General features: G+C 43.3%; 1 protein-coding gene across 2 annotated transcripts; it reads left to right on the top strand.

Moving 5' to 3' along the window:
- The first annotated feature begins 22,718 nt into the window (after nucleotides 1-22,718).
- Nucleotides 22,719-25,957, top strand: CAVIN3 (caveolae associated protein 3). 2 transcript variants are annotated; one of them, XM_056795106.1, is made up of 3 exons: nucleotides 22,719-23,347; nucleotides 23,734-24,237; nucleotides 25,268-25,957. In XM_056795106.1, exons 1-3 carry the CDS (start codon nucleotides 23,318-23,320, stop codon nucleotides 25,685-25,687), a joined length of 954 nt encoding a protein of 317 aa, XP_056651084.1. In that variant the 5' UTR covers nucleotides 22,719-23,317; the 3' UTR covers nucleotides 25,688-25,957. The 2 variants fall into 2 exon arrangements, with proteins under 2 accessions (XP_056651084.1, XP_001380247.3); XM_001380210.5 differs by lacking the exon at nucleotides 22,719-23,347 and having other exon boundaries at nucleotides 23,393-24,237.
- Nucleotides 25,958-26,188: the final 231 nt, after the last annotated feature.

Here is a 26,188-nt window from a genome sequence, read left to right as displayed (position 1 = left end):
ACTATACAAACTATTTGACATAATAAGCAAAGAGGGAGTTCTACCAAACTCCTTTTACGACACAAACATGGTACTGATTCCAAAACCAGGCAGGTCAAAAACAGAGAAAGAAAACTATAGACCAATCTCCCTAATGAATATAGATGCAAAAATTTTAAATAGGATACTAGCAAAAAGACTCCAGCAAGTGATCAGAAGGATCATTCACCATGATCAAGTAGGATTCATACCAGGGATGCAGGGCTGGTTCAACATTAGGAAAACCATCCACATAATTGACCACATCAACAAGCAAACTAGCAAGAACCACATGATTATCTCAATAGATGCAGAAAAAGCCTTTGATAAAATACAACACCCATTCCTATTAAAAACACTAGAAAGCATAGGAATAGAAGGGTCATTCCTAAAAATAATAAACAGTATATATCTAAAACCATCAGCTAATATCATCTGCAATGGGGATAAACTAGATGCATTCCCAATAAGATCAGGAGTGAAACAAGGATGCCCATTATCACCTCTACTATTTGACATTGTACTAGAAACACTAGCAGTAGCAATTAGAGAAGATAAAGAAATTGAAGGCATCAGAATAGGCAAGGAGGAGACCAAGTTATCACTCTTTGCGGATGACATGATGGCCTACTTAAAGAATCCTAGAGATTCAACCAAAAAGCTAATTGAAATAATCAACAACTTTAGCAAAGTTGCAGGATACAAAATAAACCCACATAAATCATCAGCTTTTCTATATATCTCCAACACAGCTCAGCAGCAAGAACTAGAAAGAGAAATCCCATTCAAAATCACCTTAGACAAAATAAAATACCTAGGAATCTATCTCCCAAGACAAACACAGGAACTATATGAACACAACTACAAAACACTCGCCACACAACTAAAACTAGACTTGAACAATTGGAAAAACATTAACTGCTCATGGATAGGACGAGCCAATATAATAAAAATGACCATCCTACCCAAACTTATTTATCTATTTAGTGCCATACCCATTGAACTACCAAAATACTTCTTCACTGATTTAGAAAAAACCATAACAAAGTTCATTTGGAAGAACAAAAGATCAAGGATATCCAGGGAAATAATGAAAAAAAACACATATGATGGGGGCCTTGCAGTCCCAGACCTCAAACTATATTACAAAGCAGCAGTCATCAAAACAATTTGGTACTGGCTAAGAAACAGAAAGGAAGATCAGTGGAATAGACTGGGGGAAAACGACCTCAGCAAGACAGTATACGATAAACCCAAAGATCCCAGCTTTTGGGACAAAAATCCACTATTCGATAAAAACTGCTGGGAAAATTGGAAGACAGTGTGGGAGAGACTAGGAATAGATCAACACCTCACACCCTACACCAAGATAAATTCAAAATGGGTGAGTGACTTAAACATAAAGAAGGAAACCATAAGTAAATTGGGTAAACACAGAATAGTATACATGTCAGACCTTTGGGAGGGGAAAGGCTTTAAAACCAAGCAAGATATAGAAAGAATCACAAAATGTAAAATAAATAATTTTGACTACATCAAACTAAAAAGCTTTTGTACAAACAAAACCAATATAACTAAAATCAGAAGGGAAACAACAAATTGGGAAAAAATCTTCATAGAAACCTCTGACAAAGGTTTAATTACTCATATTTATAATGAGCTAAATCAATTGTACAAAAAATCAAGCCATTCTCCAATTGATAAATGGGCAAGGGAAATGGATAGGCAGTTCTCAGATAAAGAAATCAAAACTATTAACAAGCACATGAAGAAGTGTTCTACATCTCTTATAATCAGAGAGATGCAAATCAAAACAACTCTGAGGTATCACCTCACACCTAGCAGATTGGCTAACATAACAGCAAAGGAAAGTAATGAATGCTGGAGGGGATGTGGCAAAGTAGGGACATTAATTCATTGCTGGTGGAGTTGTGAACTGATCCAACCATTCTGGAGGGCAATTTGGAACTATGCCCAAAGGGCGACAAAAGAATATCTACCCTTTGACCCAGCCATAGCACTGCTGGGTCTGTACCCCAAAGAGATAATGGACACAAAGACTTGTACAAAAATATTCATAGCTGCGCTCTTTGTGGTGGCCCAAAACTGGAAAACGAGGGGATGCCCATCAATTGGGGAATGGCTGAACAAACTGTGGTATATGTTGGTGATGGAATACTATTGTGCTCAAAGGAATAATAAAGTGGAGAAGTTCCATGGAGACTGGAACAACCTCCAGGAAGTGATGCAGAGCGAGAGGAGCAGAACCAGGAGAACATTGTACACAGAGACTAATACACTGTGGTATAATCGAACGTAATGGACTTCTCCATTAGGGGCGGTGTAATGTCCCTGAACAACTTTCAGGGATCCAGGAGAAAAAAAAACACCATTCATAAGCAAAGGATAAACTATGGGAGTGGAAACACCGAGAAAAAGCAACTGCCTGAATACAGAGGTTGAGGGGACATGACAGAGGATAGACTTTAAATGAACACTCTAATGCAAATACTATCAACAAAGCAATGGGTTCAAATCAAGAAAACATCTAATGCCCAGTGGACTTACGCATCGGCTATGGGGGGTGGGGGGGAGGAAAAGAAAATGATCTATGTCTTTAACGAATAATGCTTGGAAATGATCAAATAAAATATATTTAAAAAAAAAATTATGAACTCACTGGACAATAATAAAACTAACATTTCCATGTTTGAGAGCTATAGAAAATGAGGCAATGTTTGAAATAATAAATCTCCAGCTTGCATAGCTTGCTTAAAAAAAGTATATAACAAATTTAACAGGTTTCTTTCAAAGTTGTCTTATTTGTCTGTCCTCTTCATCTCTCTGTAATTTTTTTAAACCTTTACCTTCAGTCTTAGAAATAATATTAAGCGCCATTCCAAGGTGGAAGAATTACAAGTGACTTGCCCAGGGTCATACAGTGAAATGATGATGGCTAGCCTGTTTTAGTCACATTATTATAGCACTTCAAAATTTGTTTCTAAAGAACTTTCCTCTGAACAACACCATAGATATATAGAGGAAGTATAATTAACCCCATTCTGCAGCTAAAGAAACCAAAGTTCAGAAGTCTTGGGATTTAGAATTTATAGCAGACTAAACTTAGGCTATGATGTGGCTCTGAGAATGTTAGGTTCTACAACTTGCAGGGATCCAGGAGAAAAAAACACCATTCATAAGCAAAGGATAAACTATGGGAGTGGAAACACCGAGAAAAAGCAACTGCCTGAATACAGAGGTTGAGGGGACATGACAGAGGATGGACTCTAAATGAACACTCTAATGCAAATACTATCAACAAAGCAATGGGTTCAAATCAAGAAAACATCTAATGCCCAGTGGACTTACGCGTCGGCTATGGGGGGTGGGGGGGAGGAAAAGAAAATGATCTATGTCTTTAACGAATAATGCTTGGAAATGATCAAATAAAATATATTTAAAAAAAAAAAGAATGTTAGGTTCTGGAGTGATAGGACCTAGACATGGGGAAAAAGGAAAAGGCCTGAGATGGAGTTGGGTTGGCATGATAGGCTGATTGACTTTCCTTCTTTCCTTCCTTCCTTCCTTCCTTCCTTCCTTCCTTCCTTCCTTCCTTCCTTCCTTCCTTCCTTCCTTCCTTCCTTCCTTCCATGATGATGATGATGATATAGGTTGTGATAGAATCTGGATCATACAGGGGCTAAGGTCTGGAGAAGCTTAGTAATTAGAGGGTCTCAAAGGACTTCAGGAGTATATGATCTGACCCTTTCAGAGTTCTTTGTAAGTTTTAGAGACCCCAGGGTCACACTCATTCATCCCATAAGATCTGCTCTTGCGAACTGACTATGGCCATAGCTGCAGTATCTGGTCCGAAAGGGACTTTGGAGCTTAGACAGAAGAGGAGGGAGGATTCCACTGTTTCTACAAGGCTTATTTGTGGGTGGTTTGAGGGGAATGGAAAGAACAGACTAAAGGAGCATTGGGAATCCGTCTAGTCCTTAGTGAACACATATGGCTAGGGCCAGCAACCCCAAACATCTCCCTATTGCCCCTGCTGCCCCTGAAACAGTTGGAACTGAGTGAAGGGTCTTGGGAAACTTGGCTATGAAGAATACAAAGAGAAGGGGCTCTGCCTCTGAGAAACTTTCCTTGATAAGGGCCCTGGCTTAGAGGAGACCCTAAATGGGGGGTGGCATAGAAGTGTGTAATTTTGTCTATTGAGAACTCTAAGCAAGGATGCCCTAGTCATAATGGACCCTGAAATAGCAGACCTGGCCTAGTATGGTGACCCCTAAAGCAAGAGGGCCTTGACCATGGGGACTTAAGAATGAAGGGACATAGAGAGTCCTGGAGAAGTTATTATAGTATAGTTGAAAAAGCTCTGATTTTAGAATCAGCAGACTTGGGTTTGAATCCCAGCTCTGCCACCTTGTGACATTGGGCAACTCATTTAACCTAAGACTCACTTGCCATATCTGTGAAATGAGAACTGGGCTAGAGGAACTTCTTGCTGCAGATCGTAAGAGGCCTGAGTCTAGCTGAGTAAGGGCCTCCTCATGGGGCACCCTGAATGGAGAGACTCTTACTTATTAGGACAAGAGGTTCTAAGTGGGACGATGAGTGGTGTTTGGGAACACTGAAGGAAGGGAATCTGTACTTCAGAATGCTCCAGTGGAAAAAGGCACTAGATTTGAAATCTCAAGAATCCAAGTTGAAATCCTAGGTCTGCCATCTATTACCTGCTTGACTGTATATTATATTATTATATATAATATATACTATAGCCAAGTCATTTAATCTCTTTGAGTATTGCTTTCTTCTTTTGCTAAGTGAGAAGAGGATTAGACTATATTACTTCTAAATTCTCTTCCACCTCTAACTCTATGATCATATAACCATTGTAATGGGAAACAGAATAAGATGACTATAGATATCAGGCTCCTTGAGGCAGCTAGGTAGCACCATGGACAGGGCATTAAGTCTGGAGTCAAGAAGACCTGAGTTCAAATTTACTCTCAGACACTTACTAGCTAGGTGACCGTGGCAAGTTACTTAAACTTTGTTTGACAGTTTCCTCATTTATAAAATAGGATTGATGTGTGTCAAATGAGATCATATCATGAAGTGCTTAATGATTTCTTGTTCCTCTCTCTCTCTCTCTCTCTCTCTCTCTCTCTCTCTCTCTCTCTCTCTCTCTCTCTCTCTCTCTCTCTCTCTCTCTCTCTCTCTCTCTCTCTCTCTCTCTCTCCTCTTCCTGAAGGGACTTTGGCTCAGGGAAGCATGAGAAGAAGGGAATCCTGACCTTAAAGAGCTCTGATTGAGTGAGGGGTCCTGAGAGACAGGACCAAAGCCATGGAGAGGGGGCTCAGTGAGGGTCCTCTGGCTGTGAGAACCCCTGAGTGAGGAGCCCTAGATGGGGATGATTGTGAAGTGGGGATTATTAATGATGGGGAGCTCTGAAAGTTATTCATTGGAACCCTAAGTAATGGGAATCTAATCACTGCGAACGAGAGGAACCCATATATTTGCTTTCTTGAGTGAGGAAAACTAGAATGAACAGATCTTGCATGGAAGGAAGCAATAGAAAAGGAAGAAAATCTAGCTGTGGACAATACATGTTTATTGGCTTTATTGGCCTGGGCAGTCCTAACGAGAGGGGATTGTGACAGTGGGGTGCCCTGTGTGAGGAGATGCTTCTCACCCAAGTTGGGTTAGGGAGTATTTGGGAAGCATTCAGAGGGTTTCAGCCCTAACCCGAAGTTCCTGCTCTGGGCCCCCATTTTTCAATTTGCCCTGCCTTCATTTGTCCTCTGGCCACAACCAGGTCCTACCAAATTATTGCCAGAAGATGGCAGTGCATCACCACACTAAGTCTGACTTCTCTGAGGTTTGGGGCAGGTGGCAGGGGGCTCCCTGTGGTGAGACAAGAGCTCAACCAACTAGGGAGTCCCAGGAGAAGGCAGAGGTCACTGCAGGGTACCGAGGGGAGAAAGGATTATCTGACCTCTCTTAGGTATAGTCTTGAGAAGAGGGAGCCAGATGGAATGACCCAGAGCTAATCCTGTGAATCCATCCAGTTCCCTGAGCAACTTCTGAGTTGTTACCATGGCAAAGTCTGCTCCAATTTACAGGGGCAAGTGTTAGCCTTATTCATGGCCTTAGTGGTCCCAGAATTCCTCACAATCGCGGCCCCTGCAGCACAGATACTGTCACAGGCTAAACTAACAAAATCACAGAATCTCAGTTGCATGAAATCTGGGAGGTCATTAAGTAATGAACTGCAATGGCTTCCTGACAATAACCCTTACAAGTTGTCATTTAGTCTCCACTTGAATAACTGCAAGAATGGGAAACTCACCATCTCCAAAAGTAGCTAATTCCACTTATGTAAAACTCTAATTTTTAGGATATATTGATTACATGCTTTGCCTCAAGTCTTTCCCCATTCCAATCCATCCTTCATTCAGCTGTTTTCCTAACGTGCAGGTCTGATCATGTAGCCCCACTTCCCCCACTCAGTAAACTGCTAAGGCTCCCTATTGCCTCTACAAACAAATACAAAAGGCTCTGTTTGTCATTCAAAGATCTTAAAAACCTAGCCCCCATCCCCCATGCTTCTTACTTTATGACACATTCTTTAATCTAGTGTCACTGACCTCATGGCTGTCCCATGAATAAGACACTCCATCTTTGTATTTTGGGGCATTTTCTCTGACTATCCCACATGGCTGGAACATGCTTCCTCTTCCATGCCAACTACTAACCTCCCAGGCTTCCTTTAATTAACAAATAAAATCCCACCTTCTTCAGGAAGCCTTCCATGACCTCTTAATTCTAGTGTCTTCCCTCTGTTAATTATTTCCTATTCATCCTGTATATAGCTTACTTTTTATGTATCTGTTTGCTTGTTATTTCCCTGTTAGATTGTAAATTCCTTGAGGAAAGGGACTGTCTTTTTCCTCTTCTTATACCCCCAGATCTTAGCACAGTGCCTGGACCATGTTTATGCTTATTGAGTAACACACTGAGATACTCACTTTGTGACCTTGGGCAAGTCACTCTATCCATTGTACCACCTAGCTACCCCTATGTTGTATATACACAAATATATGCAGTAGTTCAGAACAAAGCTGTCGGGGTGGAGAAGACCTTAGCATTTGAAATATTTAATGTAGAAGATGATGTCTGAGATATATCTTAAAGGAAGAGGGAGTCTATGAGCCAAAGATGAAGAGAGTACATTTTAGGCATGGGTGAGCAGAGAGGGAGATGGAGTATTGTGAGTGAGAAAAAAGAAGACCAGTGGGACTGGATAGTAGAATGCAGATGGGGAAGCAATGTGAGAATATGGAGAGGTATGTTGAGGCAAATTGTATAGGGCAAGAAAAGCTAATCAAATGACATGATCAGGAGTGAAGTGATTTGCCCAAGGACACACAGTTAGTAAGTGGCAGAGGCAGAATTCAAACTCAACTCCTGTGGCTTTGTCCCTCTGCATCAAGCTGTCTACATTTGAGGTCCCTTCCAACGTATATACCTGAGATTCTGGGAAGAAGTAACAGAATCAGAATCAGATAAGGAGAGCCTGGACCATGGTGTTGGCCATCTGGATAGAAAGCAAATATCAAAATCTCTCAGATGCTGAGAGATATTTTAAAGGCTCCATAAGATTTGGTGATAAATTGGTAAGAGGGAATATACTTGGGATGTAAGAGAGTAAGTAGCAGGAAAGGTGTCTATAAAGTTGCATTAACACAAAATGTCCCTGCCTCTCTGATGAGAGACCTTAGTGATGATGTTTTTCTTTATTGGAAGAACAAATGCAATCAAGTCAAAGACTTTGATTCTAGATTTACTTTGACCCTGACTCATATGATTTCTCATATATCGGGATGAAGTTAGCTTGGTTTGCATCAAAATAGAAAAACATAGCATTCTGGGGAGAGAGAGGAGGTGAGAAATGGAGCAAAACAGATTAAACTAATTCAGTGGCAAGAAGTACTGGGGATGGAGGTGGGGAATGGAGCCAAAACATGCTTCCTTTGAATCTAGCAGAAGCATGCTTCTCAGTAAATGTAATTACCACCTGTAGTAAAGTGGTATCAAGACTTTGTATCTCTGTCTAGGCATATCTCTGTAGTAAAGTGCTAGTCTTGGCATCAGGAAACCCTGGGTTCAAAACTCAAACATCTACTATCTACTGACTTCATGATCCTAGGCAAGTCACTTAACCTCAGTTCCACAGAGCCTCCATTCTCTCATCTGTAAAATGGGTGTAATACTAACTACAGTAGTGCCTACCTCACAGGGGGTTCAAAGGGTCAAATGAGCTAATAATATATGCAATGCACTGTTGCAGACTTCAGAAGTATAAAGGTTTTCAATATTCAAATACTAAGGCATGAGATATTGAGCCCGAATCATCATCCAAGATTCTTTCAGGTCCCCTACCATCAGGTTCAATCATAGCCCATACTTGTAACTTCTATAGAGGATTTCACACAACAATAAATCTCTATATAGTATAAAACCGTATCCTCTTGTCTTCAGAAATATATTCTCTTTGTATAGGTGGTCAAAGATGGAAAGACCCCCACCCCAAATAATAATTGCAGTACTTTGTGTGATGATGAAACAACTGGAAACAAAGTGGCTCCTCATTGCAATGGAATATTATTACATGGTAAGAAATGACAAATTTATAACATTCAAAGAAACATGGAATGATGTATAAATTTATGTAGAGTAAAGAAAACAGAACCAGGAAAACAACATACACACTGACTACAATAATGGAAGCAAAAACATCATTACAAGGCAGCTGTACTCTCATTAATTGCAATGACTAATCTTGGTTCCAGAGACTGGATGATGAAACACACTTCTTCAGAAGTGGAGCAGAGAGCTTCAAGTAGGATGTTTTGTATATGTTGGTCAGCTTTGATAAACTGTTTGGTGGTGAGGTGGGGTGCAGGGGGCTGGCATATGTCAGGAAATGATCATGGTGTTAAAAAAAAGTATGGTAAAATGGTAAAAATGTAAAAAAAAGAGGGAGAAGGAGAGAGGAGAGAGAGAGAGAGAGAGAGAGAGAGAGAGAGAGAGAGAGAGAGAGAGAGAGAGAGAGAGAGAGAGAGAGAGAGAGAGGAGGGAGAGAGAAGGAGAGGGAGAGATATGCATAGAGATCCAGAGAGGTGAATAATGCTTCCTGCCTCAAACTCCAATAATGATAGCTGTCTTATTTTCTTAGAAATCTCTAGATAAAGAGACTATTGTCTCCATCTGTGAGAAGGTGAGTCTATGTTTAAGCATTGTCAAGACATTATTCTTAATACCTAGCCTAAAATGTTCTTGCTGACTTCTTTATCATGATTTCCACACATCTGGATGGCCTCCTACCAGTGGTTTTGAAAGGAGAACCAGCCAAGAATTGCTCTGGGAAGTTCTGGTCTGTGCAGGAGGGCTCAATTCCTTCATCTTTGCATCAAACCCTGGCTGTGTCTAGGGCTAAAGGGCTTCTATATCTGTCTTCACTAACTTCCCCACCTATGTCATATTTCCCTTCTCCTCTCCAACATCCCCATATTTTCTCTCTGCTTTTTTTTATCTCCCCCATCAGTCCAGATTCCTATAGTCCCATCAACCTTTCTGGCCTTCTCTTTTAGAGTAGGTATAAGGCCTGGAGTTGGAGGGGTGCAATATTCAATGACATCTCATCATGACAGAAGCCATTCAAAAAGTGATACTCTAAATGTCTCTCTTACTTCCCAAAGGACTCAGGGGGCACACGGCCTGGCCCTTACAGAATTATCACTTGTCTACATTGACTGGGGACTTCTAGCTTCAATTACTCCTACATGACCCATTTCTACTAATTGTCTGTGACCACAGCTGCAGCCACCAATTTGAAGGAGACCCAAGAGGAGGGGAAATGGGAGTGAGAATTCCCTTGTCAAAAGGGCTCAGCATTTGCTTCCTTAGAAGTTTTGGCTTGGGGAGCAGTGGGAATTTGTCTAGGTTTTGGTGAAAACAGGTGGCCAGGAAAGGCACTTACCCCCCCCCCCCCCATCTCTATTCCTTTCACCTTTCTGACCCCGGAACCCTGGTTTACTGAGAATCTTGAATGAGGGGGTCCTGGACATGGGCAGAGAATTCTAATCATGGGGAGTTCTGAGCTAGGGGATATTGATTGTGGGGAGCCCAGAATTACATGGCACTGAACATAAAGGACCCTGAACAAGGGGACCCTCAATGTGGGAAGTTCTAGAATGTAGGAGGCCCTGGCTATAGTTATTTCTGCAGTAACTTGAGTCATGAACAGTCTTGAATGAAAGACCCTTCGAGTTGGAAAATGATCCGTGCAGATGAGAAGGGTCTAGTTGTAAGGAGTCCTAAAAGAGGAGGTTTCCTGACATAAAGTCTGAAGAGAAAGATCCTGGAAACGGGCAGCCCTGGGACAAGTCACAAGCTATACTAGAGCTCCATGGCACAGTGAATAAAGTTTGGGGCTTAGAATCAGGAAGAACCGAATTAAAATTCAGCTTCAGGTACTTTCTAACTGTGTAATCTTGTGCAAGTCACTTTATCTCCTCCACCTTAATTTCCTCAAACATAAAAAAGAGGATAAAAATAGCGTCTCCTTCACATCTCTCCTGATGCTTAAATGGGATATTTTTAAAATACTTAGCACAGTACATCACACATAGCAGGCACTTAATAAAAGCTTGATTCCTTATTGTCCCTCTTTCTCCTTCCCCTTCCTTGAATGAAAGGACTTTGATCACAGGGAGTTCTAAGCAAGATAACTCTGATTGTGGGGAACCCTGGAGTGAGGGGACAGTGAGTGTGTCAGCTCAGGGATGAGGATATCCTAGTTTTAAGGATTGCTGAGGATCCCCTGGCTTTGTTTAGCCCTGATTGAGAGGACTCTGGCTAAGAAAGGCCCAAGAATGAGGGCACCCTGAGCCTAGGAAGTTCTGACTGACTAGGGAAGGACTGGTCCTAGAGGTCTCATTCTCATTGAAGAGGTCTTGGCTATGAGGACCCCTGAGCTCTAGATCCCTGGTTAGAGAGGACCCTCAGTGAAGGGGTCCCAACTGTGAGAATCCTTGAATGGAGAGAACTCAGGTTACAGAAGCCCTCCTCAAGCCTTGCTGTGAGGACCTGTGGGTAAAGGGGCTCTGGTTATAGAGAACCCTCAGTGAGGGGGCCCTGACTGGGAGTAGGCTCCTGAATGACGGGGCTCTGGTTAGATTCTTCAATAACCCATCAGTGAGGAGATCCCCATCATAGGAACTTAGAATGTGGGGGTCCTGGCTCTGGGGAGTCTAGGGGAGGAGAGCCTGGACTTAGGGAGCTTTGAGCGAGGGACCCTGACTGTGAGTATTCTAACAGGGGGATATTGGTAATGGGGAGCTCATAGAGGACCCTTGGCCAAAGGGAATCCTGTCAGGGGAGCCCATATATGCGTAGACTTGAGTGAGGAAATCCTGGACAGGGGGAGCTTTGAGTTGGGGGAACCATGGCTGGAAGGAGCTAGAAGTAAAGGAGAGGAATCTGGCTATGGTTTCAGGTTTCACCTCTCACTCAGCTTGGGTTAGGTAATTGGAAAGCATGCTGGGGGTTGCAGATCAAACCATCAAATCATCTCAGAACAACCAAAGCGTCTAGTCTATGGCTCCCTCTCCCCCCCCCCCCCCCAATCACTTCCCTTCTGGCCCTCCTCCCCATTCCCCATCATGGGATCATGCTCCATCGCTGACAGCAGATGGCAGTGCAGCCCAACATAAAGTGTGCCTTCCTCTACGAGTCAGTGGGCAGGTGGCAGGGGGTCCCAGGGGCTGGACCAAGTAGAGGCCCCAGGTGACGTGAGTCTGCTGAAAGAGAGACCAAAGGGAGGCAGGATTATCGGCCTCCTCACCCTCCCCTGCCCACTGCCCACCCCCCCAAACTCCCTCCCCCCATTGGAGCCTCTGGGGGAGGTGGAACCAGATGGGAAAGCCTGAAGCCCATCCTTGCTGCAGTGTCCTAGGCTGGCTAGTCATGATGACCATTCTGTCCCCCAACCCAGGCCACCCCAGACCCCTACACAGACTTAGATCCACCTTAGTCCAAATTCTCTCTCACTGTATCTTGTCATCAACCTGCATATAGGAGCCAGAAGAATGGGATAATGTCACGTAGCCCAGGCTCTGTCATTTCCCAAACCACACACTACCCCAAATACTCCAAATCTGAGACCATGTCATTTCTAAAATCTCAACCCTTGGGGGCAGCTGGGTAGCTCAGTGGATTGACAGACAGACCCAGAGATGGGAGGTCCCGGGTTCAAATATGACTTCAGACACTTCCCAGCCGTGTGATGGGCAAGTCATTTAACCCCCATTTCCTAGCCCTTACCATTCTTCTGCCTTGGAACCAATATACAGTATTGATTCTAAGATCGGAGGTAAGAGTTGAAAAAAAATAAATAAGTAAAATCTCAACCCTCCCGTGGGCTCTGGGAACATGTCTCGTTTTCTCAAAGATATCCCTACGCAGACCCAGTGACTTCCAAGACTCTGCTAGAGTTCCGGTCTACTTACTTTCTAAACTAGCCAGCTAGTTGTGTTCTGCAACATCAGACCACATCACACCCAAGATTCCATCCTGCTCACACCTCAGGAGCTCAGCCTTCGTTTCCAAAAGCACTCGGCCCCCACGACCTCTGAGACTCTCACCATGCAGATTCCAATACAGAGACATTCCAGGCTTGATCCCCAGCCGAAATACCAATGTGCCAAAGGCTTTGATTTTCCTCCTCCCAGTCCAGACCCTAGCAGAGCCAAACACTGATATCACTCTTCGTAGCCATTTTATATTCATTTTATTTTTATATAACACTTACTTTGTGCAAGACACTGGCCTATGTGCTTTACCATTAAGGGTAGACAAATATTCACTAAGCAGCAGTGAATACAAGAGACCACAGGTGGAAAGAACACTGGATTTGAATTTCAATTCTATCATGTACTCACTGTGTGACCTTAGGCAAGTCTCTTCCTCTCTTCAGGCTTCAGTTTCCTTAGGTGTCAAATTAAAGGGTCAGACAAGATTTTTCTCTAAGGTTCTTCTTATTTCTAAAACAATTATTTTGATCAATGGATCCGCTACCAAAGGATTTTCCATCTCATTTGCAACTCAAACCTCTGATCTCTATCATCGTCCTCTATTAGATGAAGTACCAGACATGAAGGGATGTCTTCACTTTTCTATTTGTATCCTTATAGCGTTGTATATAGTAAATGATTACTAAATGACTTTCATTCATTCATTCTTCATCCTACCATCCTACAAACATGTTCTAAGCATTGTGATTCTGACTCCAAAAACTTTAAGGCTCTACCTCTAGAGAGCAATGTCTCTTCCCCTACATGGACTGAAAAGGGTGGGTTCCTTCTTTTCTTCAAAATCTTCCAGAGGGAGATGCTGCCTCTTTACTTCATGTCATGGGTTCAAAGGCACCACCCAGTTCAGTCTCTGCCTCTCCTGTCATGCCAACACAGCAGCTCTTAGAAGCGTAGTTATGTCTCGTACTCCTAAAGTTCTCGGGGGAGGCAGAGTCCCCTCAATTGCCCCTGGTTGTGTGCTCTAGAATTTGTTCAAGGCCAAACCCAAATCCTTTACTTGAGTCTTCTCTCCTGAGAAGGTTTGGCTTTGTGCCATTGAGGTCATCTGATACATAGTCCTTCTTCCATCTGTGCAAGGTCTAGCTGCTCTAAGTTAGTGTGCTTAGTCTGTATTGGCCCCTCATGAATGCCATCTGTTTTTGTTTACTTCTCAAACCCATTCCTCCAACTCTGAATGTGTTAGAAGGAGAAATGAAATGAGGCAAGGAGAGGGCCTTTCTGGATTGAGGTTCCCACTTTGGCAATGGATCAAACAAAAATTTAATAAAAGCATACTAAAAAAATCAGTATTTTATATCAATGTTTTATATATTAAAATAGGTAATTAAAGGCATTCCTCTCTTCTACCTAATCTTCTGAATTGGGAAACTTTCCATGGAACTGGGCATGTGATCTGGCCCTTTTCTAAAGGGCATGTGCTCTGGTCCCTTACTAATGACATGAGTGACCTGGCAACTGACAATTAATGACAGAATTCATATAGTCACCAAATGGTAGTGGGGTTGCCTAGACTTTTGCAACAGCCATTAAAAAAAAACCCTTATCTTCTATCTTAAAATCTATGTGTGTGTGGGGGGGGGACACAGCTGGGTAGCTCAGTGGATTAAGAGTCAGACCTAGAGACAGGAGGCTTGGGTTCAAATCTGACCTCAGACACTTCCCAGCTGTGTGACCCTGGGCAAGTCACTTGACCCCCATTGTCTAGCCCTTACCACTCTTCTGCGTTGGAGCCAATATGGAGTATTGATTCCAAGAGGGAAGGTAAGGGTTTTATTTTTTTTAAAAATCTATATTGGTTCTAAGGCAGAAGAGAGGTAAGGGCTAGGCAATTGGGATTAAATGACCTGCCTAGGGTCACACAGCTAGGAAGCATCTGAGGTCAGATTTGAATCCAGGTCCTCCAAACTCCAGACCTGACACTCTATCCAGTGAACTACCCAGCTGCCCCACAACAGCCTCTTACCTAATCTTTTCTATTTCCAGTCTCTCCTGTCTTGATTCCAATTTTCACACAACTTATAAAATATTTCTCAAAAGCTTGTAATACTAAAGGAGACTGAGTAGGAATACTCAGAGAGGTAGGAGGAGAATGAAGAGAACATAAAGCCATAAAAACCCAAAGAGGAGATGAAATCTGTCTTCAAATGACAGCCTCATAGGTTCATAGGACCATATATTTAGAAATGGAAAGTACCTCAGTGGCCATCTAAGTCCAAATCCATCATTTAACAGGTGAGGAAACTGAGGCCCTGGGAGATAAGTGACTTGCCCAACACCAGGCAAGTAGTATCCATCATAGTTGAGATCTGAATCCAGATCCTCTGAAATTTGAGCCCCTGTATCTTTGCTGTACTTAGTTTACTAGAAAAAAAAATTCACAAAGGAGTTCACTTTTAGCAATAGCTTTGTGCCAAAGTGCTGTTTTGAACCTTTGTCATTCCAAGATTAGTCTTCCAGGTGATTTGATTTTTCAGCAACAGCTACTCTTAAAGACTAGCTATTAAATTATAAAGGGGTAGCCATCTGCATCACTGGAGGATTGCCCAACCACGCGCACAATTTCAGGGCTCCTTTAAGAACTGAAGTAAGTTTGTGCCAACTGTGAATCCAAGAGGGAGAGAGAAAATAAGACTATTTGTAACTGCAGCATAAAATCAAGACTGTCCCCTGAACGCGGAGCAAGGAAAAGGTTGTCACTACTAGCAACAGAAACCTTAAATGATGGCGAGCCGGAGTTGGGGGAGGAGGAGAGGAAAGAAAGGAGGAGGGAGGCTATTCTGACAGGCTTTCCGCTCCGGGGCAAATTGAAAGGGTATTTTCTTAGGTTCCTCCTGGATGGTCTGAGTCACCCTGTTGCTGGCCTCACTCTTAGGTTTTGCTGGAACAAATGTTTTCACCACAAAATGGGCAGGGTATGAGAACATACAGGATGGGGGAGGGGTCAGATGGAAAGAAAAGGCACCTAGTGTCTTCCAAAAGGAAAAAGTGAGTCAGTCAAAGGAACAGCTGAATTCCTGCGCTGTTTATTCTACTCGAAATGAGGTCCAGCAAAGCTGTAAAAGAATGGGCAGGACCAAAGTGTGAAGCTGAAATATATTCTCTCGTAATTAGTGTAGACAGTTAACATTTTCCAACTAAACTGTTCTGGTCTTAGAAGGGCTGGGGCTCTTGCTTTTTTTTTTTTTCCTTAAAGGGGCACCTGGCTAGCAGCCAATGCTGGCAGACCAGGGTCAGCCCTGAAGGTGCCTGGCCTCTGAAGGGAGACGTCAAGGATTTCCTCTCTGACTCTTTGTGCCTCCACTTCCAGAACCCCAGGAAAATCATTGAACGCATGCGTGTGGTTCAGCTCGAGGGTATCTTCTAAGTCATTGCTTCATGCTCAAGTCTTTGTCAATTCGAGCTTGGAAACCTTTTGTTTTAAGCGTTTTTCTTTTTTGGAAGGAAAAGAAATAACTGCCCTGTACCTGATCTACATTGTACATTACCTGCTTTTCTACTCTCTTTTGAAGCAGTTAGTGGTAGCAAATGCAAGAGAGGCTGTCTACCCGAATGGTTGAGCCCCAAGATCAGGGAAGATTTGGATTTGGAGTAGAGTGACAGTTCAGAGCCAAGATAAGATGTAAAAAGCCTATATGTTCTGGTAAGTTTAGTACCGTCCTCCCAGCAGATTATAGAAATAGTTGTGCTAAATTTGTTGTGATGCACGTTTGTGAGTCTTTAACATTTCTTGTGCGTAGGAATAAATTATCTGTCCCATATCTAATTCGTATTGTTTGTTGAATCCCTTTTTTATTCCCCTCTATTTGAATTCCCCTAGATACAAGGCCTAAATAAAATCATCCACCCTGAAGTCCTGGGGTGAGGAATTCAAATTAAATTTCATTAGAGGCAGGCTCTTCTTGGATTGATCCTGGTCCAAATGGCATGCAATAGTACAGAAAAAGGAATGGATGTAACATTCCCATCTCCTTTGGTGACCAAGTAGTGTTCCTCAAAGTTAGAAGTGTAAGAGGGGACAGCTAAGTGGTTCAATGGATTGAAAACCAGGCCTAGAGATGGGAGGTCCTGGGTTCAAGTGTGACCTCAGACACTTCCTAGCTGTGTAATCCTGGGCAAGTCACTTAACCTCCATTACCTAGCCCTTATTGCTCTTCTGTCTTAGAACCAATATGCAGTAAATTCTAAGATGGAACATGAAGGTTAAAAAGAAAAAAGAAATAGGCTTGATTTGAATCTGGAATCTATTACTCAAAGTATACTATGCTACCTCTGAAGGATTTTTCCCACTAACTCATCAATATTCTATTCAGTTCAGCAAATATTTATTAATCACATGTGATAGTCCCCCCAAACCTTTTTTAGTCCAATTCTTCTGGGAAGCCTTTTAAAATCCCACAGCAATCATAATGGACCAGGGTGTGTGTCCTATGTACAAGGTAGGCTTTTGTCACCTTATGCCCGATCTATTGCCATATCCTGCTGGTGGGTCTATCTGCTTCAAGTGTCTCTCTGTTACAATCCATCCTCCACTCATAGACACTAAAGTGATTTTCCTAAACCACAGGTTCAGCTATGTCACCCTCAATAAACTTCAGTAACTACCAGTTGCCTCCAGGACCAAATACAAAGTATTTGGGCATTCAAAGTCCATAAAGGCCATAACATAGCCTTCTCCTTCCTTCCCAGGAGTCTCTTACACCTTTCTCTGCAACTTGTATTTTTTGATCCAGTGACACATGCCTTCTTATTGTTTCATAAACAAGAACTTCACCTCAGCTCTGGGCATTTTCTCTAGCTATCCTTCATGCTTAGAATTCTCTTCTTCTTCACTCCAACTACTGACTCCCCTGTTATTGTTTAGTCATTTCAGATATGTCTGACTCTTTATCTGGGATTTTCTTGTCAAAGATACTGGATTGGATTGCCATTTTCTTCTCCAGCTCATTTTACAGAGAAGGAAACTGAGTCAAATAGGGTTAAGTGACTTGCCCAAGGTCATACAGCTAGTAAGTGGCCTGGGGCCAGATATGAACTCAGGGAGATGAGTCTTGCTGGCATTATGTTGAGTGCTTAATACACCATACTACAGGGCATACAAATGCTTAATAAAAGGCAGAAAGTAATGGGGAAAACTGTGTGTGTGTGTGTGTGTGTGTGTGAGAGAGAGAGAGAGAGAGAGAGAGAGAGAGAGAGAGAGAGAGAGAGAGAGGTACAAAGGGTTCTAGGAGTATTTGAGGAAGGAAAGAACATGATCAGCTGAGAGAAACACGAAAGGCTACATCAAGGTGGTGACAATATAACTGAGACTTGAAGATAAAGATACTGAGATGCAGAAACACTTTAAGTTCATTCCAGACATGGGGGACACATTGTAATGATTGCATGCACAGAGATGAGAAATCATACCTAGTAGTACAGCTTGCCTGGAAAATATAGTAAATGAAAGGGCATAATGTGAAATAAGCCTGGGAAAGTAGGTTGTAATCGGATTGTTAAGGGCTTTGGATATTAGACTGAGTGGTTTTAATTGCATCCTATAAACAATAAGGTTTCTAAGCAGTAGAGGGACATAGCTATCTTGTCCCTTTGGCAACTGTGTGGCAGATGGATTGAAGTGCCTTAAGGTTTACAAAAACATATTCCTCACCTCCTAGAACAAATATTATTTTCATTCTACATATAAGAAAACCAAGTTTCCAAGATAATAACTATCATGGCACTAAGGATTGACTATTGAAAGACACTAGGGGAGGCGCTGGGATACAAAGGATGAAGACAACAAGCTCAGACAAACTGTACCCCAGGAAACTGAAAAAAGGGCTCAGTTTCTTCATCTGTAAAAGGAAAGTGTTTATTCACTATATGATCTCTAAACTCCCTGTCAGCCCTAAACCCAGGATACTAAATTTGCTGAACCTTTGTCAGTGATGTTTGAATAGTTTATAAAGAATACAAAAGATGCCTCAGGACAAAGATAGGCAAACTTTATTCAGATTTGCCAAAAAAGGGAGAATCCTAAACTATAAACTAGCAACTTCATTTTCTGGCAAATTTCTAGAATCCATTATTAAAGGAATAGTTTACAAACCCTCAGAAAAGGAAATGGTGACCACCAAAGCCAGCATGGGTTCATCCAGAACAGCTCATGCCAGACTAATCTCATTTCCTTTTTTTTTTTGACAGAGTTACTAGTCTGGTAGATGAGGAGAATATAATTAGGTATAGTATAACCGGATTTTAGAAAGGCATCTGACAAAGCTTCTCATGACATCCTTCTGAAAGGAAACTGAGATGAAGGCTAAATAATAGCACAATTATAAAGTTTTGGAAGCAGCTGAAGAACCAGACCCAAAGAACGGTGATTAATAATCGAGGGAAATTTCTAGAATTCTTCAGGGTTGTGATTAATCTTGTCTTGTTCAACATTTTTATTGACTTGGAAGAATCTATAGATGGTATACTTTATGTGTACATTAATGTATACACATATAAAGTTGGGGTCAAAGAGGTATGTAACTGACACAAAAAGAAGAAATGTAGGTTAGTTAGAAAAACTGCTGGATTTGGAGTTAGAATTTAGCTTTAAGTCTCAGCTGACACTCCCTGTGTGATCTTTGGTGAATTCCTAAGCCTCTCTGGGCCTGTTTCCTCATCTATAATACGATATTCTTAGATTAGATCAGGGGTTCTTAACCTAAGACCTATGAACTTGTTTAAAAAAAATATTTGGAGGGGGAAGCTATGTAGCTCAGTGGATTGAGAGGCAGGCCTGGAGACAGGAGGTTCTGGGTTCAAGTTTGGCCTCAGAAACTTCCTAGCTGTATGACTCTGAGCAAGTCATTTAACCCCCATTGTCTAGCCCTTACCTCTCTTCTGCCTTGGAACCAATACACAGTGTTGATTCTAAGATGGCTTAAAACATATATTGGGGTTAAATATAAATGGTTTCCTTTTGTAATAAAGGTATTTTTTTTTTACTATGTTTTGATGACACTTTAGTGGAGTTCAAAAGGGAGCTTGTTGGGAAGGTTGCAGGACTGGAAGGGATAGGAACCTAGGTGAATTGGCTCTCTTCTCACCTCCCCTGAGCAAGGTTGTTGAGAGGTATTGCACAGGTATAGGGAGATTCCCTGATGTGAAAGGGTAATGAAGAGTTGAAGGAAGAGCTCTCCTATCAAATAGACCTGGGGGTAACCCCAGGTTCCCTCAACTGGGAAGGGTTTTGATTGCTCCCCGTTAAAGTTGGCTTCAGATACCTTTTCAAAGGTTCTCAAACTAAATCACTTGATAGTAAATCTGTTTAATGACTTGAATAAAAGCAGGTAGGGGAGATGGAAAGAGGGACTCCGTGGCCCTAATTTATTTCCTAACCACGGTCTTTTGCTCAGGTAGGTATAGCCCACCTGAGTTTCACCATCCCGAACCCAACTAAAATCTCCCAAACTATCTATTATATATTTAGCCTAGGAAATGGCAGAACAGGTGCAAGAGGGTTGCAAGGGGGGAGCTGGGCTCTCCTTGACAGTGAGTCCCTCCGTTGGAGGGTTCTGATGCTCTTTTGTTATGTTCCTTGAGGTATCAGACTAGTGATATCATTAGACAGAAGAAACTTTGAACATTGAACAGCTAAGTCTTCTTATGACTCTTGGTGAGGTCCTCAGCAAGGAAATCATGTCCTGCTAGGTTGAGGTCTCAGCTCCAAAAGCCAAGAATCCATATGGATCTCTTCCAGGTCTCGTCTCTCCCAGGATGCCTTGCTTTCCAACCGATGTTGTAGTCACTCAAGTTCTTGTAAAATTCCATCTTTCTTTCTTGCACCTTCCTTACACTTTGTAATGCTGTGTTTTTAGTTTATGCACTTAAAACCATTGTTTGGAGAAGAGGTCCACAGGCTTCACCAGACAACCAAAGAAGTTCATCACACACACACATAAACAAGATTAAGAACCCCTGCATCATCCTTTTCAGTTCTAAATAGATGACCTTAAGATTCTGACAGGGTAGAATGAAAGACTAAAATCAATAAGACGTAATTTAAAAGATAATGATAAGGTTTCGACATGGGTTATTAAAAACAAATTAGCTGCACAAGTATTAGAGGAAGTGTGATTGGATAGCAATTCATGTGAAAAACACATATGGGCTTTAGAGGACAGGCAGCTCAAAGGAGTCAACAATGTGGTGCAACAGTCAATAAAGTTAATTCAATTCAACTCAACAAACATTTATTCTATAATCTGAGACTCCAGAAATAGAAGCGGCATTAAGACTGAGAGAAATGATAGACATAGACTCTTTTGTACTCAGCTCTGGTTAGCTCATATTTGGAATATTGTGTTCAGTTCTGAGTGCTGTTTTAGAAAGCAGAAATTAGTTTTTATAGATTCAGAGGAGGGGTCTCAAACTGGTGATTGGACTCAAAAGCCACATATCAACTGAGGGAATTGAGGATGCTTAATGTGAAGAAGATTTTTAGGAATGGGGAGAACCTGAACCTAATTCTTCAATTATATTGGAGAAATTAGTGTTTTACTTTTCTCCAGAGGAAAGAAACAATGGATTGAAGTTAGAGGAGCATATTTTAGTTAGATATAAGGGAAATCTTCCTAACAATTGGTTTTTTTTTTAATTTAATTATTTAGAATATTTTTTTCATAGTTATGTGATTCATGATTGTTCCCACACCTCTTTCCTGCTTGTGCTGACAAGCAATTCCACTGGGTTATACATGTGTCATTGTTCAAAACTTATTTCCATATTATTCATATTGCAATAGAATGATCTTTTAATACCAAAATCCCAATCATTTCCCTTTGAACCATGTGATCAATAGTTTTTCTTCTGTACCTAACAATTGTTCTAAAGTGCTGCCTCAGTTGTCCAACACTTTAAATCTCTGAAAGACTGGATGGCTACTTACCAGAGATTTTGGAAAGCAGGGTTATTACTCAGGTATTGGTTGGACTAAAAAACCAATGAGATGGCTAGGTGCTATAGTCGATAGAATGCTAGCTTTGGAGTCAGGAAGACATGAGTTCAAATTCTCTCATTCAAGATTTCCTCACTGGGAAATTAATGGGCAAATAGTGATCTTTGTCTGCTTCAACTTCCTCAACTGTTAAATGGGAATAATGCCATCTACCTCCAAGGATTGTTGTGAAGATTAAATGAAACAATACTTGTAAAGTGTCTAGCACAGAGCAAGTGCTTAATAAATGTCTTTTCTTTTTCAACTGAGATTCTATGTTTTCACAAAATGAGAGGTTAGAATTCTAGGGAGAAGTCTACTAGAAATATATTTGATTTGAACCTAAATTCAGTAATATAAGCCAAGAGAGTTGATAAAACTCCAGAAAAATCATGTAGAAAGAAGAGGGCAAAGGACAGAACATTGAGGGTTTAAGGAAGATTAGAAGCACAAAGGTGGGAACAGGAATATTGAGTACAGGGAGCAACTAATGAACCAGTCAATTTGGCGAGAAGTGAAGAGAAATAAGTCCCTTTCACCCCCAGCATTGGGAAGGTGGTCTTTGGAGACCAAACATCACTATAGTTCAAAGAGTCTGTTCTCCTGGGCAAAGAGACGTAATGGGACCCAGAAAATCCAACTCAGTAACACTGTTCCATGTACAAGAGACTTCATCTCTCTGCTCCAGGGCATTTCCTCTTGTCCCTTGAGGCAGAATGTTCCTCCCTTCTCTGCTGACTACTGACCTTCTGGCTTCAAATCTCAACTAAAATCTCACTTTCTACAGATAGCCTTCCCAACCCTTCTTAAATTAACTTGTTTATCCTGTATATAGTTTGCTTTCTATATATTTGTTTGCATGTTGTCAGTCCTATTAGATTTTTAGCAGTGACTATCTTTTGTCTCTTTTTGTAACCCCAGAGCTTAGCACAGTATCTGACATAGCAGTTACTTAATAAGTATTGATCGATGACCCATCTCCATTTAACAATCATCCATTTTCTTCAGTGAGGTTGCCTGGTTACAGGCTTGGAGTTTGTAGCCCTTTTAAGGTGTGCTAGAGATCAGAAAGTTAGGCAACACAGCTGTGAGGCTGTAGCATCAAGACTGGCTTGTTTCCATGACATAAATGATTCTTTTGGCTACAACTGTGCTGAAGATAAGCATCTGGGAAAGCCAATTCCATTCAGAGCAGATGAGACTTCAAAAGAAAGATTTAGCAGGGGCACAAATACATGTCATGAAAGTAACAAATGACAACGAATAGAATGGGAGAAGAAATTAGCCCATTAACCAGGGAACTCTCAGGAGGTCCAAATGGGAAACACAGGGGGGTCTGAGTGACAAATACACAGCAACCCAACATTAGGAGCAGTGGGGAAACAGCTCTACAGCAACACCAATACAGTTTGAGCTAGTCGGAAAATGCCCCAGAATGGGCTGGGCTTCACTCCCTAAACAGTTATGAAGCTCCTAACTGATCTGCTTCTCCAGGGAGCCAGAGGATTCCACCGCCCTTGGGCCTGCAGGGTGCCAAGGAATCTAAAAGCGGGAGATGAGGAAGAGGAATCGGATTATCCAGGCGGGACACCCCATTGGATAGTCTCCCGAAAGACTGATATGCGGGTAGCTAGTACAAAAGGCACAGAGATGCAGGGAGCAGCTAATGAGCCATCCCATTTGGTCGGAATATCAAGTATGTTAAGAGCAAAAGTGTAAAAATAAGTTCCCTTCCCCCCAGCTTCCAACTACGAAGGTGGTCCTTGGGGTTGGGCCCAAAACATCGCTATAGTCGGAAAGTCTGGTCTCCCAGGGCTAGCCCTTCGCTCCCTGGGCAGGCAAAGTTAGAGGGAGATGCCGGTGTCCAGTGTCCAAGTTAGGAGCGCGGGAGCAGGCTGCTGCCCAGGGCGTGGCCGCTGGAGGAGGGGGCATCTCTGGGAGCTACCCGGCCCCTTCTGCAGGAGGAGCCCCGCAGGAGGAGGGAGGGAAGAAGGGTTAGTCTGGGAGTGGCGGCTAGGGAGGGGGGGCAGCCTCTGGAGACCCCGGCCCCGCCCGTCTGAGTCACAGACCCCGGCCCTCCAGCTGCGTTCCCCGCCCCCGGCGGGAGGAGCCCGGGCAAGACGAGACCTCCAAACCCAGGCAGAGCACAGGCGGAGGGAGAGACAGAACGGAACTAGATCGGAGTGGGCTCCGGAGCGGGCAGTTCGCGGGGCCATGGGGGAGGGTATGCCGGCGGCTGAAGCCGGGGAGCGCGGCCCGGTGCACGCGGTGACGGTAGTGACGCTGCTAGAGAAGCTGTCCACCATGCTAGAGGCGGTGCGGGAGCGCCAGGGAGGCCTGGCACGGCGGCAAGGCGGCTTGACGGGTACCGTGCGCCGCATCCAGAGCGGCCTAGGTGCCCTCAGCCGTAGCCATGGCGAGACCAGCAACACGCTGTCCCAGCTGCTGGCCAAGGCCGAACGCGTCAGCACGCACGCGCACGCCGCCCGCGAACGCGCCATTCGCCGGGCGCTCCAGGTGCAGCGGCTCGAGGCCAACCACGCACTCCTGGTCTCCCGCGGCCAGCTGCACGTCCAGCTCTTCAAGGTTAGTGAGGGACCGCAATCGGGCCCCAAAACCTGGTCCCTCGGGACCTCCCTAGGCCCCCTAAGACCACGCCCTACATTCCTGGCCCAGCCTTGGGGCCCCTAATGGGCAGCTTCAAGCCTCACCCTTGCTTACGTCATTCCCTCGGGGCCACACCCACAAGGCTGTGACAATGTAGCTGCTCCAGCCCCCACTGCCTGCCCAGATCCCCTACTGTGACTCCACGTTGGCATAGCCTTTACCGGACGCAGATTGAGAGCTGGAAGTGACTTTAGGGAATCTCGGAGTCCAACGCCCTTGTTTTACCGATGAGGACATAGACCCCCAAAGAGGAAGGAACTTGGGCAAAGGCATTGGCGTTGGGGAGACTGGCTTAGTGCTCTTCCTTCAACACAAAGGATTCTTCACTTGGGGTCTACAGACTCAGTCCGTGGATAGATTTAAGAAGGGCTGTGAACCTGCTAGGCGGAAAAAAATGACATCTTTATTTGGTTTCCTTGGTATTTTATGGGTTGAAAGACATTCTGAGACTAGGTCCATGGGCTTCCCCTGAAGCAAAGGGATCCATGCTACACAGAGATTAAGGATCCTGCCCTATAGGCACTGATAGTCACTTTTGCAGCCCATGTGTGGGACAAAAGCCTCCCATCCGTGGGAGGAGAAAGCGATGGGAAGGATTATCTCTCTCAATTATACTAGAATGACTCAGGTCCACGAGCTTAATGATTTCTAGGCAATAAGTGAACTTCATTCACAAGGCCTAGATTCCTACTCTTGGCTTCATTCACCTTTTCCTGGAGCTCTCCCACCACAGGCATTCCCTTCATTTCTCAGGGTGTAGAAGCAAGGGGGTAGCTCAGGTTATGCCCAGAGTATTTCCTCTGCCAGAGTAGGACTTGGGAGGGCGGCAAAGATATTACTGAGTTGGTGGTTAGCTCAGATGGACAATCTTGCTTCTGGAAATGACATCTTAAATCTATAGCAAAACATTTTTACCGGAGAGATAATGTTTATTGTTCTTCGTTTTCAGGAGGAGGCAGAAATCCCAGCCAGAGCCTTTCAGAAGGAGCCAGAATCGACAGGACTAGAAGACAAGGAACTAGGACCAGAGGCCCTGGAAGAGCTAGAAGCCAGGGAGAGCTCAGATGATGACAACGAGCCAGTGGAATCCCGGGCTAAGAGGCTTCGGCGCACTGGCCTACAGAAGGTGCAGAGCCTTCGTAGGGCACTGTCCACCCGAAAGAGCAAAGGCCCTGCCCCACCTCCACCCACTCCCACCAAGCCGCCCCGACTGGGCCCTAGCCAGGGCATTGAAAATCAACCTGAGGCAGGTGTAGTGGTTGAAGCAGAGCCAGGGTTGGAGCTAGAGCCACCAGGGATCCCTGTGGAAGACCCAGAGAGCCCTGAGGCCAGGGAATCTCCAATGCTTCAAGTAGAGGGTGCTGCCTAGTGCTCCATCCTCCCTGCTGCTTCTCTGTGCCTTTGTCTTTAATGGCACCATCAGTTGCCAAGCAATAGCTCCCACTTCCCCTTAGAGCACCAATACTCAAGGAAAGATGCCTGTCTTTATAGCTCACCTCAGTTCCTTCCCTACTCCCAAACTCATGCTTCTACTCCAGAGTAACCACCTGGTCCTTAGCCACTGAATTCTAAACTCAAAGATCAAACCATCACCCTCCCAAGTGTGCTCAAGATTAATAAAACTAATTTCATTAACAAATTTAATGTAATTGAGAAGTAATACTTCATAGAGCAATAGATCAGAACAGTTTATGATATCCTCTCCTGAAGGTTTATGTAGGTTTTTCTCTCAAGTCCCTGATCAGGGACTCCAAACCAGCAGGGTAAAATCATGATTTCTGCAATAATGAGAAGAAAGGGGAGCATAGGGGAAATAACCAAGCAAGATATAGGATAGGACCCTGACTAAGGGAGTAGGGACTGAAAAAGT

The sequence above is a fragment of the Monodelphis domestica genome, chromosome 4 (assembly GCF_027887165.1).
Source record: "Monodelphis domestica isolate mMonDom1 chromosome 4, mMonDom1.pri, whole genome shotgun sequence".
NCBI classification, from domain to species: Eukaryota; Metazoa; Chordata; class Mammalia; order Didelphimorphia; family Didelphidae; genus Monodelphis; species Monodelphis domestica.
This window is presented reverse-complemented; position numbering and strand designations above follow the sequence as displayed.

Bases quoted from the DNA above. Each gene is read 5' to 3' on its own strand.
- CAVIN3 (XM_001380210.5), top strand. From the start codon at position 23,506: ATGCCGGTGTCCAGTGTCCAAGTTAGGAGCGCGGGAGCAGGCTGCTGC. The intron at 24,238-25,267 runs GTTAGTGAGGGA...CTTCGTTTTCAG, and splicing joins TGCACGTCCAGCTCTTCAAG to GAGGAGGCAGAAATCCCAGC.